The sequence below is a fragment of the Nomascus leucogenys genome, chromosome 15, assembly GCF_006542625.1.
Source record: "Nomascus leucogenys isolate Asia chromosome 15, Asia_NLE_v1, whole genome shotgun sequence".
Taxonomy (NCBI): domain Eukaryota; kingdom Metazoa; phylum Chordata; class Mammalia; order Primates; family Hylobatidae; genus Nomascus; species Nomascus leucogenys.
The window spans coordinates 587,404-605,211 of record NC_044395.1 but is presented as its reverse complement, the minus strand read 5'-3'; the positions used below and the strand labels follow the sequence as shown (position 1 = coordinate 605,211).

Sequence of the window (17,808 nt, the reverse complement as noted above, 5' to 3'; positions counted from 1 at the left end):
TTGAGCCTCATGGGAGCCTAGAACTGAACCAGAATCTTGAGCGTGATGAATAGAAGTCTGCACTGAAGACAGATCCAAGCGAGGAATTCCCATGTGTTTGACGTCTTTGTGGGCAGCTGAACACACCGTCAGGTGGTGGTCTCTGGCATGGCCACTTGGAGGAGGGTGGAGGTGAGTGTTTTCTCGGTCAGGATCTTCATAGGATGCCCTGAATTTGGATTCAGTTGAACCTCTGTTTAGGGAGGCCCTAATAGGGCCACAGTGCACCCAAAAATTGAATTTGTAAGCTGTCATCTCAGATGAACAAGTATGTGAACACGTTATGTTATAGTGTCAAAATAACCAGCCTTTGGGGCCGGCAAGGACTTTTGTTCTGGGAATCGAAGGACAATGATTGCAGTTCCTGACTCAGATACTAGCTTGCGTATGCCGGTGGCCAGCCTCGGACTGCGTGAGTGCTGCCTGGTCTCTGCCGGCGGTCATCGTACTCCGGATGTTCACGGCGCTGTCTCTGCTGTGCCCAGTTGCATGGATCCTGGCCCATCTGTGTCTGGTCATACTCTGCATGGCAGACCAGAAAGAGATGACTGTGACCCCAGTGAGGCCTCCCAGCCCTACCATGACCCCAGTTCCTGATGAGCGTTTGCAGGATTGACGGGTGATGCAGGGACGCCTGCTGGCATGGCAGGATGCATTTCAAGCCTGGCACACCTCACTCAAGGAGATCCTTTCTGGTGGTGACAGGATCTGGCTCACCTCCCACCCAGCCACCCTGCAAGATCCCCTCTGAAACTTGACAGCCAGTCCCATTCCCAGAAACAGGTGGTGACCTTGCCACCTGCTCATCTGCCTTCTTCCATCCACTCACATCCGCGAGCACTTTTTACTACACCCGGAATCTCCTGCCTGCTGGGGCCTGCCCTGTACCCTTCATCCTCAGGACCCACCTCACCAGTCGAGGAAAAATTACTCCAGAGGGCTCCACCTCCCCCTGCTTCCTCACCATGGGGCACAGCAGAACTTGGTACCTATGTCCTCTGCTTCAGGTTTCCATTGCAACCAATGTTTGTGTCTGCAGCTTGCACAGCCTTCAGCACGAATAGTGCGTGCCCCTTTTCCACGTGCCAAAAGGGAATTGGTGAGGATGGCCTGGAGAGGTCTTGTTAGGTTGTGGGAGGCCCCTTCACAAGTCCTGATGTGCCTGCCTTCCTCCAGGAACCTCACCTTGGACCATGACCATGGCCACGCTCTCCGTCCAGGTGGAGGAGCAGAGCCTGACTCTGAGCAGAGCAGACCGGGGCACTGAGCACTGAATTCAGGCCGGTGGCCAGGGTCTGCTGTCCAGACTCTTCTAAGGCGGAAAAATCACTGTGGATAAATGAAACCAAGACACACAGGCAACAGAAATTCTAGGAGAAGATGTTAACATAAGCTCCAGTTCAAAAGAAGGCAGGTGTTCCTGGTTTCATCAAATAAAGATCCATCATGGATGAACTGCTCCCCAAGAAAAGTGACAGAAACACGCTGGGCTTCCTCAGGATTTGGTTAGCTGCTTGGTATCAAGCCTAATTTAGGAGTAAAGTCTTGCTGACCTTTAAACCAAGCAACTCTAACCACACAGTTGATATTTCCTTTATTTTATTATTACCGAGTTACTCAGGAAATCATGGGGTTATTCTCCATCTTATGATTATTAGTATTAATGATCATTATTAGTGTTAATAACCATTTACATGGTGCTTCATTGTTTATGACGCTCTAACTCGCATGGTCTCATTTAATTCCTTGGGGGAACCCAACACTTATCATCCTCATTTTCTTGGTGAATTCATCCCTTTTAATAATGTATTGACAACTTCTCTAGTAACCTACCAGAAAATTCCCATGGAGAAACAGTTGAATTCTCCAGAATTTGGAATTGGATAACAGCTAGATTGTTTTTTGTTCTTGTTGTTTATCTCATTCCTCTTGATATGCACTGAGAAGACGTTTTATTCTAAAAATATAGAAAATGGTGTGTTATAAAGACACTAGCAAAGACAAGCTCTGTCCAGGGAGGGAGTCTACTTAGTGTCCAAGGAGAAGACGCAGATTGGGCTTCTCAAGCTGTAACCTTGGGATTGGTTAGAATGCAGATTTTGATTCAGTAGGTCTCAAGGAAGGCTTCAGGTTTATGCATTTCTGACAAGCTGCGGATGAAGACCTGGAAATCTGGTTGGTGGGTAGAAGTTGTTGAATTGGGATGCCTCTTTCCAGGTGTCTGCACTTTCCAGGCGGCTGTGACCCTGAGGGAGTTCAGAGGTGTGGTTGTCTGCAGACCACACCTGGAGAAGTCAGCCTAGAGGGGGGTTTCCTGATCCTTAGTCATCAACGAATCAAGGGGAGAGGTTAAAGGTGTTGGCTACTAGCAGGAACTGTGTTGGAATGTCGGTCAGAGAGGCTTCTCCAACCCTGCCTACACCTCTGCATTTAGCAGGGTGGGGAGTGGAGGCTCTCGCACCCATAAATAGACGTTAGGATAAGTAACGTGTGCTTTAATAAGAATTGGAGATTGTGCTTTTGAAGTTCTGGCTGGAGAATAAGGTTTGGTTCCTGGTGGAGTGATTGCTAAGTTGTATTGTCACTGTCTTTAAAAACAGTGATATTTGTGTGTGTGTGTGCATGTGCATGTGTGTGTGTGTATTTTCACCACCAGATTGTCACAATGCCCCTGTTTTTAAGAAAATAATCTGTCCATCCAGTTCTTCCTCATTCTGGCCTGGGGTGAGCCCTGCACGTGCCTCTGAGGGAACCAGGGGGAGAACCCGTGTTGCCGAGGGCAGGTGAGTCTGGTGAGTACCTGAGGCAGGGAGGGCTGAGCAGGTGGCAGGGTGTGTGCTTTGGAGCAGGTGTGGCCTGAGCAGTCGTGAGCCTGTAGCCAAAGCAAAGTGCCTGGTGAGCAGAGCAGGCGGCACCAAAGGAAGGCCCGGACGGTGGCCCAGAGGGGCCGAGGCCTCGTCTTAGCAGTCTAGGGCTTCAGTTGCAAGGATGTGGGCCAGCAGAGTTTCTGAGAGAGGGCGGATCACACATATTTTCAGCTTTGCAGGCCACGCAGTCTCTACTGCAAGTACTCAACTGAAAAAGCAGCCGTTGGTAGATGGTGTGGCTGTGTGTCAATACAACGATTTATGAACACTGAAGTTCATATAATTTTTTATGTGTCCCAAAATATTATGCTTTTGATTTTTTTTCCAACCATTTAAAAATGTGAAAGCTATCCTCAGCTTGCAGGCTCCACAAAGACAGACGGCAGGCTGGATTTGACCTGAGGCCCAAGTTGGCCCACCTCTGTCCTACAGGCTGTGTTGGTCTATTAGGATCTCAGGGTACAGAATCTTTCATTGTCAAATTTTAGAAATTGTCATAAGATGGCTTGGCACAAAGTCTAGCACATAAACTATATACCACCATGGGGAGAATGGAGAAGTTGGGATTATTCCACATTAGGGACATAAAACCCACCTGTGGCTATTCTCTCTAAAGCTTTCTCTTTGGAGAAGAAAGTGTGGTGAACAGGTTCCCATAGCTCTCTAATATGCAAACACACGCTACAATAAATTGATTTCAGATAGAGATGAGACTTCGACTCACAGCAGAGAGTGTTGCATTTCTCTGGGACCCTCACAGCAGCCTTTCTGAGCAGTTGGGACAGGCATTAGCCCCGTTTTATAGAGGAAGAAGCCCCTGCCCACAGAACTGGTGTCACTAACTCAAGACGACAGTTCTACCAAGCTGGGGGCCGGGTTCACAGCGGATCTTCCTATTCCGGCTAGCGTTTTTGTTGTCACTCTCTCATACGGTCTTTTGGAAGAACTGTGTCCTAAAATGTCATTTGCAAGCCATTTACCAGAACCTGGAAGTTTTCTCTTTAGAGAAGGAAAAACGTGGTGAACAGATTCCCAGGTTGCCCAAGATGAGATGACCCTTTCATCTGTAACACAGCAGAACTATAGTCCTGGAGCTTCAGTGTGAGTTCTAAGGCCCTGGGGCTGTGAGAAGTAGGAAGGAGTAGGTAAAAAAGCAAATTTCTTTCCCTGAGAGTGGCCCCAGACAAAATTCCCAAGAGGCTGGCAATGTCCGAGCTGTTTTCTGTCCTGTGGGCACCCTGCCCCCTCCCCGTCTCTGGCCATCTGGGCCCTCTCCCTTGCTCCGTGCCTCAGTGACACTCAGCTGAGGGGGCGTGTCGTGCAGTGGGGCCCGGCTGGCCACCGCCTGCTGGTGTCAGGGCAGGAGCCAGCGCCGGTGAGGACCAAGGCACAGCCAGCACCAGCTCCTGCCCCAGACTCCGCCACGCTCTTGTTTCATGCCTGCAACTTTCATGAACTTCTTGACTTGAAATGTGGGTCTCCCCAGCTTCTCCCACGGCTCTCGGGAGACAGGGTGGGAGGGAGACCCACCCAGCAGCACCGAGTCGCTGGGACCCAGCCGAGGGGCTCCGTGGGGCCGACCCCGAGAGATGCCGAGCGGAGCTTTCTCACGCACCGAAGCCTTCGACAGCCTTCCCGTGGGGGACTCTGCTCTAGCTGGGTCACCTCTTGGCGGGGGCGCGATCTTCAGAAAATAATTAAGACCCGGAATCGGGTGGATGGACGGACGCCGCTAACGCAGACCCTCTTTCCAGGTCTCTGCTCCTCGAGTCGGGCGGCTGCGACCGTGCCGGGGCTCGGAGGTACTGCGTGAAGTCGCTGCCGCTGTCGCGTTTAGCCGGTGGCCGCAGAGCTGGCCGTGGTGAAGCCCGTGCAGCGCCCGCCCCGCCCCGGCCCCAGCAGCAGCCTCTCCCGTGGCGGGACGGCTGTCCTCTCTCCTTAGCCCGCGAGCCTCCATGCCGAGTGCTGTGTGTGTCTTGCTCCTGGCTGCAGCCTCGGCTTGCCCTTCCCCTGCCGCGGGGCCCCGTGCTGGAGACAGACCCCTTCCAAGGTTTGGCGGAGGCGGAGGGGAGCTTTTCCAGCCACCTGGACGCAGGCCCTCTTTAGCAAGAAATGCCGAGGACCCGCGAAGGGGCGAGGAAGCCGATCTCTCTGCACCCTGGGCCCTGCGGCCCGGAGCCTCTAGGCTCCAGAATGCTGTGTCTTTCCAGGTTGGACTGGAGTACCCTGGTCCCTCTGTGGCTCCGCCATCGACAGCTGGGGCTGCAGGCCAAGGGCTGGAACTTCATGCTGGAGGATTCCACCTTCTGGATCTTCGGGGGCTCCATCCACTATTTCCGTGTGCCCAGGGAGTACTGGAGGGACCGCCTGCTGAAGATGAAGGCCTGTGGCTTGAACACCCTCACCACGTAGGTGCTGCCCCTGTCCCCACGGAGCCTGGTTCCTAAGTAGGGCGCCTGGTGTCTGCATGCGAAAAAATATGAGAGGAACCAGCCCAGGTGCTCTGCCCGGGGCGAGAGAGCCAGGGTCTCCCTCCTCCTCCCCACCACAGAGCTCCTGACTCATGGGCGTGAAGGGACATGAAATGGATGTAGGGTCTAGAGGAAGTGAAGTAGCAATGTCGCACAAAAGAGTCTAGTGAAGGAGGTGAGTGCAGATTGAGGAGGTGATTCAGTGCTAGCGAATCTTTTTGTGTAACAAGCAGTCTTCCCACTTCCAGTTTACACAGCCAGTGAATGCAGCCTTCTTCAGAAGAGCTGCCGAGAGGCTCTCTGGCCCCAGTTTTCAGCACTCCTCTTGGGCAGTGCTCTTAGAATGCTGTGGTGCCATCCCAGCCTCTTGTGATGACTGGCACATGGTAGGCATGCAATAAAATGCTGAATTTGCAAATCATTTATAAAATGTGCTCAGTTGTGAATAACCTGGATCTTTTCATGGGTTCCCCCCAAATTGCCAACTGATACTTGACTCTAAGTCTATGAACTAAAGGGGGTGATCAGGCTGGACTATTCCATGTTTAGGCAAAAATATGTGATTACAAATCAAGGAGATGGCTTTTCATGGGTGGTTTATGAACTGATTTTGAAGACAGTTCCTTGAAGACTTACAGAAACGTGCTGAGCCTTGACAACTTCCCAGAAAGGACTCCTGAAGGCTGTGGGGGCACTGCGGGCTCAGCACTCTGACCCGCAGAAGCAGCACCAATGATACTTGCTGAAAGGCAGAACTCGTGTGTCTGAGTTGGAAGCCAGGCAGCCTCTCCTCCTTCACCTGGGAACATTCTTTGTAGTGGGCAGAGGCTCTGCTAAAGCCAGCGATGGGGTGGGGTCGGGAGAAGAGCAGCTGTCATCGCTGTGTCATCCATGGGTTGTCCCTTCCGCCTCTCGAGTTGAGCCTGTCCATGAGCCTGCTCCGTCCCTTGTCCTGTCTTTAGAGTTGGAAGCTTCATTCTGTTGCATGTTTTGGAATTCTGGGGCTTCAGTAAATATAGGATGATCACCGAGCTTTCCTCTTACTCCTTGTAGCTGTTTTTCTGATACAGTTACATTTTCTTCTCCAGTGGGGCCTGGGCATGGTAAGCTAACTGGGGTCAGGGCGCCTGACATTTTACTCAGCCGGTCTTATGCTTCATCCAAATCTTGTTGATGCAGAGGGAAGAGGGCTTGCCCTTGATTCTGGTCCAGAGATCAGTTCACTTAGTTCTTGGTTCCAGTCCTAAAATCATGAAGAAACATATCTTTAGCCATCATATTGGATTTTTGGGCTAAAGAAGGTAATGTGGGAGGTGAAGTGGAATGAATGACACGCTCTAGCCTGTAATTATCATTTCTGTTGCAGCTATGTTCCGTGGAACCTGCATGAGCCAGAAAGAGGCAAATTTGACTTCTCTGGGAACCTGGACCTGGAGTACGTGGTGTTGCTGCTTCTGTGAACTGGCCAGGGACAGGGGCACAGAGGTGGTTACTTGGGGTGGATTAGCAACCAAAGAGAGCCAGGGAGGGACCTGGGTCTGGAGCCCTGTTCTAGGACTGTGAGAAGCCCTGCACCCAGGACCCAGACGCTCCCCAGCCGTGACCTGTCACCCAGAGGGGCTGCGCCTGCATCCTCTGGCCTCCACCTCTCCATTGCAGCCCAGAGGGGCAGAAGACCCCGGGAGCCGCCCGACTCTGCATGGGGTCCGGCCGCCTGGGCTGGGGCAGGGCAGCCCCTCTAGGCTAGCAAGGCTATTGGGTCAGGTTCACTGTTAAGACCCCTGTGCCCTGGCTGTTACCTTTCCTCCTCAGGCCCCCAATGGGGCTGTGCAGAGGCTGTTAGGCTGGGAGCAGCTCAGGCCACCGACCTGGTGTGGGAGTCCCCGCTCTTTGGGGGTGGGGCCGAGTCATCCCTTCACCCCACTGGGCAGCTCCTCCACCCTGTGATGTGTGTGGCCCCCACCCGGCCTCATCCTGGGCCGCTGTGGGAGGGGCTGACGATGTGGACCTCCCTAGGGCCTTCGTCCTGATGGCTGCAGAGATCGGGCTGTGGGTGATTCTGCGTCCAGGCCCCTACATCTGCAGTGAGCTGGACCTCGGGGGCTTGCCCAGGTAAGCGGGGTTGTGAAGGGTCCTGTGTGCTGTTGCAGAAAGCTCACAGACATAGGTCTAGTTTTGCTTCTGTGTTCCAGTTCCCATTCTGTACTGAATTTCCTTTTTAGGAAAAGCAGCACCCAGAGGGGATTGCTTTCAGTGATGCTGCAGTGAGTGCCCTCACGGAGCCCTGTGTGGGCTGCTTGTGTGACAGGCAGCAGCAGGGCTGGCCCTCCTGGCATGTCATGCTTCAGAACTCTGCTGTGGAGCTGGGAGCCCTGGCAGGTCATTCACCTGCGTGTCTGCAGTATGGGAAAAATCAGACCTTCCCTGTCTGTTTCTTTTTTCTGAGACAGAGTCTTGCTCTGGCACCCAGGCTGGAGTGCAGTGGTGTGAGCTCAGCTCACTGCAACCTCCGCCTCCCGGGTTCAAGCGATTCTCCTGCCTCAGCCTCCCAAGTAGCTAGGGTTACAAGTGTGTGCCACCACGCCCAGCTAATTTTTGTATTTTTAGTAGAGACAGGGTTTCACCATGTTGGCCAGGCTGGTCTGGAACTCCTGACCTCGTGATCTGCCCACCTCGGCCTCCCAAAGTGCTGGGATTACAGGCGTGAGCCACCGCGCCCGGCCTTCCCTGTCTCTCTTAGGAATGTTACCAAGCATATTTTGAAAAGTCCAAGTATTTTGATAAAGTATAAGAGAAACGAATTCTTGTTACGGTTTTGTCTTCCTATCTCGGCCCACGTGTGTCATCTTCCCAGTGCTAGTCTTGGCCGAGGGTGGTGCTCTGTGGTTGGAGTGGAAATCTGGACAGGAATCAGCTGGGACTTCATTCACTCCTCATCCTCAACACTGTGGCCTTTAAGATGTTCTTGTTAACTGGCGTAACCTTTCTCAGCCTCCCAGTGTACCAGGTGGTTAGGCCCAGACTGCCTCAGGGAAGAGGCTGATCCTTGTCTCCAAGCCCTCTCCCCTCCCCCGGTCTCCCGGTGAGCCCTGGGCTTGTTTTCCTCCTGGTTTCCAGCATGACCTACCCTTCCCTTGGGGGCATAGCTTCTGTCTCCACTACCCAGGGTCACTTCTCAGGCACTGATCCATTCAGCCTGGTAGGCTCACCCTTGTCACGAACACAGCCGGGGCAGCCTCTCCAGTCCCTGCGGATTAGAAAGCTGTGTGCCACCGTCAGCGATTTCCTCGGCTCAGCCGGGGCCGGGCACAGGAGGACGAAGGGTTTAACAGTCCTAACTTAGAAGCAGTGGGGAGACTCCCCCTTCTCACCCCGCCCCTGTGGCACCTGGCCATGCATGAGAGGGGCACGTGGGCACACCTGCGGAGGGGGAGTCTGGGCGGGAGTGAGAAAGCTAACCTGTCAGGTGGGGTTAGAATGTGGGGGTGTCGGTCTAGAGGAATCTGCTCTCTCCTCACCCCTTGTTTTACCCACAGAAATGGGGTAATTTCCCGACCCTGTTTAGGACTTCCAGACCAGGGCAAGAGGAGCCTTAGGGCCTTTTGCTAGAAAATATGTGTCTTCTCAGAACCTGAAGTGAGAAGGTAGAGCCCTGACTCCAGCTTTGGAACCAATCCATGTTGCTGTGTTCCTCTGGGGAGCTTGGGATCACGGCAGCAGGGTGGAGGGAGAATCCAACTCTAGCTCACCTGCTGCTCTGGGCTGAGCTCTGCACAGCCCACACCACTGATGCCCAGGCGTTAGCCATGTTGGCAAGGATGGGGGCTGCCCCCGCTCAGTCCCTCGCAGTCTCTGTCAGGCTTGTTTTTTGGGGTGATGCTGGAAGGTTGTGTCTCCTCCTTCCACAGCCTCAGCGATTCCTAACCCTGTTGGCTTCACTCTTTGTAATGGGATCGTAGAGCAAGTTCTTGAAAACTAGGCCTGGAGTCCTGTGAAAGCCTTTCTCACTGCTGGCAGCCAGGCCCTGCAGCTGTGGAGCTGGAAATGAACTTCTGCCAGGCTGTGTCCTTGGGGAGGGAAGCTGCAGGAGTGTGGGTGGGTGCTCGCCCCAGAATCGGTTTGCATAGTCTCCCCACTTCTGGGCTGAGTGGGGTGGAGGAGGGCACAGGTCATTCTGGAGCGCGGTGGGGCCTTCCCTTCTCACGCATCAACAGCCTGCTCACAGCAAACCCACTGTGACACTAACATCCTTCCTTCCCCCCTGTATACTTCAAGCTGGCTACTCCAAGACCCTGGCATGAGGCTGAGGACAACGTACAAGGGCTTCACCGAAGCAGTGGACCTTTATTTTGACCACCTGATGTCCAGGGTGGTGCCGCTCCAGGTACAAGCAAATGGGGTCTTCTTTGATCTTGGCCTGTCTTCCTCTAGGTAGCGGATCATCCTTGGTTAGTTCTCAGACCAAGGGTCCTCCAGTGTTTTTGGACACACGAACAGGCTCTTCCCCACTGCCTGAGACTGATAACTGAGGGGCTTGCAATAGTTGTCTTTTGAAAGATCTGTGCATTTCAGTGTTGTCTCACTTGGGTGCGTTACTAAAAGGACAGACAGATGTAAGGGCTCACATTGCCACATATGGCACTGGAGAGACAGGGATGCCGTGATAGCCAGGAACACCCATCCACTGGCGCCTCCGTGGTGCCAGAGAGACAGGGTTGGGGTGATAGCCGGGAACACCCATCCATTGGCGTCTCCATGGTGCCAGAGAGACAGGGATGCCGTGATAGCCGGGAACACCCATCCACTGGCGCCTCCGTGGTGCCAGAGAGACAGGGTTGGGGTGATAGCCGGAACACCATCCATGGCGTCTCATGGCGGGAGATGCCGGGAACACCCATCCACTGGCGTCTCCATGGGCCAGAGAGACAGGGATGCCGTGATAGCCGGGAACACCCATCCATTGGCGTCTCCATGGTGCCAGAGAGACAGGGATGCCGTGATAGCCGGGAACACCCATCCATCTACCAGTGTCCCAGTAGCACCGTGGCTCAGTTCTGCACAGGGTGGAGCACATATGGATTAACGTTTGCCTGTAAGACTGCAGGACTTTTCATAAATTATGAAATTCCTGTCACTGACTTTACGAGATACTTCCCTCTGCTACCAAAAAGGTGCTGCATGGTACACACTTACTATTTAAAACATGCGTTAAAGTAAATTTTGGGGGAGGAAGTATCTTAATATTTTATATAATAATTGGAAGCTGTGGAAAGCAGGAATGGGAAAAATCAACCAGTTGCTGTGTAAAACCAGAAAGAATGACACTGAGAAATTAGTACATCAATAAAAAATTAGTTCAAGTCAGTGGTATGGAATACTCACCACGCACATAAATCAAAGGGAACTGCCAGATGAAACACAGGATGCTCAGTTATATTTGCGTTTCAGATAAGCAAGGAATAATTTTTTAGTGTAAACAGATTCCAAATATTGCATGGGTCATACTTACACTAAAAAATTATTTGTTGTGAATTCAAATTTAACTTTATGTCCGGTACTTTTGTTTACTAAATCTGGCAGCCTTAACCATGACAGAAGCAAGAACTAGGAAGCCATTCGCCTGGATCTTGCTGGGAAGCTGGGGATCAGCAGGTTGTAGGAGTTGGCTGGGCATCAGGAAGGCCACCCTGGGAGCAGGCTCAGAGGCACTTGCAGACATGCAGTGGGTCACCAACGCATCTTTTTCAAATAAATGATAACATGATTATTCTTATTTAACATATTTAAATAATCACATAGTTATTTGATTTTTGTGATGATGGTATGCTCATCTCCACAGCCTTAGTTCAGGCTGCCACAACCTAACACCTAGACCGAGTGGCTGACAGACAACAGAGGCTCATTTCTCCCGGTTTTGGAGAGTGGGAAGTCCAAGATCAAAGCACTGGCAGATTCGGCGTCTGGAAGGGCCCCCTTCCAGGGCATATACGGCCGTCTTCTTGATGCAGCCTGACATGGCAGAGAGCGTCAGAGAGCTCTCTAGGTCCCTCTTATAAGAGCACTAGCCCTGTTCGCAAGGACTCTATGCTCATGACTAATCCCCGCCCAAAAGTCCCACCTCTGAATATGTCACAGTGGGGGTTAGGATTTCAACCTGTAAATTCTGGGGGAAGACGGTCTATTGCAACCACTGTCTATCTCCAGACCTTTTCTGTTTTCCCCAACGTAAACTCTGTGCCGTTAAACCCTCCATTCTTCCCTCTCTCAGCTCCTGACAAGCATTCTACTGTCTGTCTCCATGCATTTGATCATTTTAGCTACCAAATATAAGTGAAATCACATAGTACTGTGACTGGATTATTTCACTTAACAGCGCCCTCAAGGTTCATCTGTGTCATAGCCTACGTTAGAATTTCTTTCCTTTTTAAGACTGAATTATGTTCCATTGCATGTATATAACACGTTTGTTTATCCTTCATCCATTGATGAACGTTTGAGTTGCTTCTGCCTTTTGGCCACTATAAATAAAGCTGCTGTGAGCATGGGTGTACAAATACCTTTCTGAGCCCCTGCTTTCACTTCTTTTGGGTATATACCTAGAAGTGAAATAGCTGGATCAACTTGTCATTCTACATTCAGTTTTTAAAGGAATTGCCATACTGTTTTCCACAGAAATGGCACCAAATCACATTCCCATCAGCAACACACAAGCATTCCAATTTCAGCCCCTCCTTGCCAACACTTGTTATCCTGTTTATCTGGTGAGAGCCATCAGTGGGTGTGAGGTGGTCTCTCATGGTGGTTTTGATTTGCATTTCCCTGGTAATGTTGGGCATCTTTTCATGTGCTGATTGGTCATTTGCATATCTTGGAAGAAATGTTTATTCAAGTCTTCCGCTCATGTTTGAATCTAGTTGTTTGTTTTTATGTTGTTGATTATAGGAATTCTTTTTACTTTCTGGATATCAATTCCTTAACAGGACCTGCCAGGACTGGGTCCTTCCCTTCAAGGCAGCAGGTTCCCTTTCGGCTCAGGGTGTGTCTGGAAGTGTCTGGAAGCTAGGGCCTGGAACGGGGGCCTCTTGACTCAGCCGGTGCCCTTTCCTACTGTGGCTGAGCTGGATCCAAGATGCAAGACAAAGTCCTCTTTGCTCTTTGCTCTCCTCTCCTTAAGCAGAAGGAGGAGGCCACGTTTGCTGCTGTGAGCTGCACTACCTGGGCTTGGGGGAGGGATGTGCAAGAACTCCCTTAGCCATGCCAGCTGGTGGCTCCTTAGGCCATGTGCCATGCTAGTACACTGGGCAGTTCCTCTCTGGCTAGGGCTGGTCCAAATGCTCCCTCTACGTGGATGCTGGCTGAGCCCAGCATGGCTTTATTCTGTGCTGTGACAAGGCAGCACTGAGCTCAATGTAAAGTTCCCCAGTCACTGTGCTCTCCCTTCCGCAAATGCACAAATCCTCTCTCCTCACCACTTGGCTGCCGCTGGGAGATGGGAGAGGGTGGCGTCGGTGGTGTCAGGCTGTCTCTCTTGCCTGCCTTAATGCGTCTTTTGGTGATATGAAGTTAAAACCAGGTACTGTGACTGGTGGCTTGAGTTTCGGTTTTTGTGATGGTGCTTTTCTGTGTGCAGATCATTGTTAAAATTTCGTGTTCCAGCAGGACGGATGAATGGTGCAGGCTTCTATTCCTCCATCTTGCTCCACTGTCTTTTTAGTTTTTTTTTTTTGTAATGTACAATCAGTGTACAAATATTTCACCTCCTTGATTAAATGTATTCCCAAGTATTTTGTTGTTTTTGATGGTGTCGTAAATGGAATTGTCCCCTGATAGTGGATAAAAACAATGGATTTTTGCGCATTGATTTTTTTTATCCTGCAAGCTTACTGAATTATTAGCTAGATAGTTTTTTTTAGGGGTGTGGGGATCTGTACTGTTTTCTGCATTTAAGATCATGTTGTCTGTGAACAGAGATAACTTCTTCCTTTCCGACTTGGATGCCTTTATTTTTTTCTTGACTAACTGCTCTGGCAGGACTTCCAGTACTATGTTGAATAGAAGTGCTGAAAGCACGAATGCTTGGTTTGTTCCTGATCGTAGAGGAAAAGTTTTCAGTCTTTCACCAGTGGATATGATGTTGACTGGGGGGCTTTCTGTATGGTGCCTTTATTATGTTGAGGTAGTTTCCTTCTGTTCCTAGTTGACTGTTTTTTATCATGAAAGAATGTTGAGTTTTGTCACTTTTTTTCTGCATCAATTGAGATCATCATGTGGTTTTTCCTCTTAATTTTGTTAATGTGGCATATTACATTGATTGTTTTTTTTTCTCTCTCTCTCTTTTTTTTTTTTTGAGATGGAGTTTCCCTCTTGTTGCTCAGGCTGGAGAGCAATGGTGCTATCTCAGCTCACAGCAACCTCCTCCTCCCAGGTTCAAGTGATTCTCCTGCCTCAGCCTCCTGAGTAGCTGGGATTACAAGCACCGGCCACCATGCCCAGCTAATTTTGTATTTTCAGTAGAGATGGGGTTTTACCCTGTTGATCAGGCTGGTCTCAAACTTCTGACCTCAGGTGATCCACCTTCCTCAGCCTCCCAAAGTGCTGGGATTATAGACGTGAGCCACCACGCCTGGCCTACACTGATTGCTTTTCACATGGCAAATCATCCTTGCATTACAGGAATAAATCCCATTTGATCATGGTTTATAATTCTTTTAATATGCTGCTGAATTAAGTTGGCTAACATGTTGTTGAGGGTTTTTGCATCAGTATTCATCAGGACTGTTAGTCTGTGTTCTCTTTTCTTATAGTGTCTTTTGTTTGTAACAAAAGAAAAAAGTGTCAACTTTTTTTTGACACTTCTATATCCAGTAAAACTCAAAAATGAGGGAAAAATTAAGAAATTCCCAAAGAAAAGTGAAAAGAGTTTATTACTGTATTCTACCTTATAGAATAAGGTAGGAAGTGTTCCTTCCCTTTCGATTTTTGGGAAGGGTTTGAGGAAGATTGGTGTTAATTTTTCTTTAAATATTTGGTAGAATTCACCAGTGAAGCCATCTGGTCCTGGACTTTTCTTTGTTGGGAGGTTTTTAGTTACTGATTCAGTGTCCTTACTAGTTATAGGTCTGTTCAGATTTTATATTTCTTCATGATTTAGTTTTGGCATATTATATATTTCTAGGAATTTGAGTATTTCATCTAGGTTATTTAATATTTAATTTGTTGGCGTACAATTTGTTCATATTCTTCTGTAATCGTTTTTATTTCTGTAAAATCAGCAGTAATAGCCTCATGTTGTTTCTGACTTTAGTTGAGTCATATCTTTTTTGCTTAGTTTAGCTGCAGTTTATCAGTTTTGTTGATCTTTTCAAATAACCAACTCTTGGTTTCATTAATTTTTATTGTTTTTCTATTCTCTCATTGTCTATCTCTGCTCTAATCTTTATTATTTCCTTCCTTCTGCTGCCTTTTAGTTTGTTTCTCTTTTTCTGGTTCCTTAAGGTATAAAGTTAGGTTGTTGGTTTGTCTTTTAAATGTATTTATAGCTATAAAATTTCCCTCTTTGCACTGCTTTCACTGTAATTCATAATTTTATTTCCATTTTCATTTTTCTCAATATGTTTTCTAATTTCTCTTGTGATCTCCTCTTTGGACTATTGGTGAAGATTTTACTTCCACACACTTGAATTTTTCAGGATTGTTTTTGGCTGTTGATTTCCAGTTTCATTCCATTGTGATTGGGAAAAATAAAACTTCATACGATTTCAATTTTTTAAATTTATTAAAGCTTGAGGCTGGGTGTGGTGGCTCATGCCTGTCATCCTAGCACTTTGGGAGGCCGAGGCAAGTGGAACACTTGAGGTCGGGAGTTAGAGACCAGCTTGGCCAACATGTTGAAACCTGTTCTCTACTAAAAAATATAAAAATTAGCCAGGCATGGTGACGGGCACCTGTAATCCCAGCTACTTGGGAGGCTGAGGCACAAGAATCACTTGAACCTGGGAGATGGAGGTTGAAGTGAGCCAAGATTGTGCCACTGCACTCCAGCCTGGGTGACAGAGCAAGACTTTTTTTTAAAAAGAAAAATGTATTAAGGCTTGCTTTTTGGCTTACTATATGGTTTATCCTGGAGAGTGTTTTATGTGCCTGTGGGAAAAATGTGTATTGGGCTACTTTTGGGTGGAATGTTGTGTATATATATGTTTGGTCCAACTGGTCCATAATATTGTCCAAGTCCTCTATTTGGTTACTAATTTTCTGTCTGGTTATTCTATCCATTACTGATATTCAGATATTGAGTCTCCTACTGTTGTTGTAGAGCTGTCTATTTTTCCCTTTAATTTTGCCAGTGTTTGGCTCGTATACTTTGGAATTCTGGCATTTGGTGCATATATGTTTATAATTGTTATATCCTTTTGGTGAACTGACCCTTTTATCATTATATATATTTTATCATGTCTTTCTTTGTCTCTTGTAACAGTTTTTGATATAAAGTCTATTTTGTTTGATATTAGTAAAGCCACCCCTGCTCTTTTGATTACTGTTTGCATAAAATATCTTTTTCCAGCCTTTCACTTTCAACCAGTATATATCCTTAGATCTAAAGTGAGTATCTTGTAGACAGTATAGTTGGATATTGGTTTGTTAAAAATCCATTCTGCCAATGTATGTCTTTTGATTGGGGAGTTTAATATGTTTACATTCAAAGTAATTACTGATAGAGAATCACTTGCTTTTGCCATTTTGTTGTTTTCTGTATGTCTTGCAGCTTTTTGTCCCTCATTTCCTTATGACTCTGCTTTACTTTGTATCTAGTTGATTTTTTATAGTGACACTTTTTTATAGCGAGTCCCTTTACCTTGGGATAAGGTAACGGATATATAATATCCTAAAGTTGTGACATTCTATTTTAAATTGATACCAACCTAACTTCAACTGCACACAAAAACTCTATTCCTTTACAGTTCCACCCCTCCACTTTATTTTGTTGATGTCACAAATTATGTCTTTATATTGGGTGTACCCATTAACTTAGATTTATAATTATTTTATGTCTTTTAAAATCTTGTAGAAAATAAAAAGCCACATTGTAAAGAAAAATTATAATAATATTTTTATTTTTTTTTGCGTGTGTATCTTTGCTGGAGAACTTTATGTTTTCATATAGCTTCAAATTACTCCCTAGCATTTTTTTTTTGAGACGGAGTCTCGCTCTGTCGCCCAGGCTGGAGCGCAGTGGCGCAATCTCGGCTCACTGCAAGCTCCACCTCCCGGGTTCACGCCATTCTCCTGCCTCAGCCTCTCTGAGTAGCTGGGACTACAGGCGCCTGCCACCACGCCCGGCTAATTTTTTTTTGTATTTTTAGTAGAGACGGGGTTTCACCGTGGTCTCCATCTCCTGACCTCGTGATCCGCCCACCTCGGCCTCCCAAAGTGCTGGGATTACAAGCGTGAGCCACCGCGCCCGGCCTCCCTAGCATTTTTTCATTTCAATTTTAAGTGTTTTTTTTTCTAGGAAAGGTCTAGTGGTAATGAACTCTCATAGCTTTTCTTTGGGAATTTCTTAATTTTTCCCTCATTTTTGAGTTTTGCTGGATATAGAAGTGTCAAAAAAAAAGTTGACACTTTTTTCTTTCAGCACTTTGACTGTATCATCTCATTGCCTTCTGGCCTGAAAAGTTTCTGGATGAGATATCCTTTATAGTCGTACTGAGGATCCCTTGTATGTGACCAAAACTTTTTCTGGCATTCAAGAATCTCTCTTTGTCTTCAATGGTTTGATTATAGTGTGTCCCTGTGTGGTTCTCTGGAATTTTTTGAGCTCCTTGGATTTACATAATCATGTCTTTTCTCAAATTGGAGACGTTTTCAGCTATTATTTTGTAAAAATAATCTCCCTGCCCTTTTATCTCTCTTTTTCTTCCAAGAATCCCATAATTCATATATTATTCTGCGTGAAGATGTTGCGTAAGTCCCTTAGGCTCTGTTCACTTTTCTTTATTCTTTTATCTCCTCTGATAACCTGTGTTTAAGTTTGCTTTTCTTTCTTCTACCTGTTTGAATCTGCTGTTGAACTCCTCTAGTGAATTTTTCAATTTATATATGGTATATTTCAGCCCCAGAAGTTCCTTTGGTTCTTTTAAAAATAATCTGTTTCTTTGTTGATATTCTCTTTTTCTTCATATATCACTTGCCTGGTTTCCTTTAGCTCCTTGAGGATATTTACAACAGCTGTTACAGATCTCGCTCTACTGAGTCTGGTGTGTGTGTTTCTTCAGATACTGCTTTTGGAGATTTATTTTGTTCCTTTGATGAGTTATACTTCCCTGTTTCTTTTTATGTTTGTGTTTTTTGGTTGAACATTGGGCGTTTGAAAAAACAGACACCTATTTCAGTTTTTGCATGTTTTCAGGGGAACCCTCACTAATTAGTGGGCC

At 47.7% G+C, this 17,808-nt stretch overlaps 1 protein-coding gene across 3 annotated transcripts in view; it reads left to right on the top strand.

The window, feature by feature from the left end:
* GLB1L2 (galactosidase beta 1 like 2) overlaps window positions 1-17,808 on the top strand; it is a 47,918-nt gene that overhangs the window by 5,971 nt on the left and 24,139 nt on the right. The window contains exons 2-5 of one of the 3 annotated variants that reach the window (XM_030828740.1): window positions 5,117-5,314; window positions 6,744-6,812; window positions 7,394-7,489; window positions 9,653-9,761. In XM_030828740.1, the coding sequence (XP_030684600.1) occupies window positions 5,117-5,314; window positions 6,744-6,812; window positions 7,394-7,489; window positions 9,653-9,761 (472 nt within the window). Of the gene's footprint in view, window positions 1-4,966; window positions 5,315-6,743; window positions 6,813-7,393; window positions 7,490-7,599; window positions 8,179-9,652; window positions 9,762-17,808 lie in introns of those variants that run through there. The other 2 variants (XM_030828741.1, XM_030828739.1) reach the window with 2 other exon arrangements.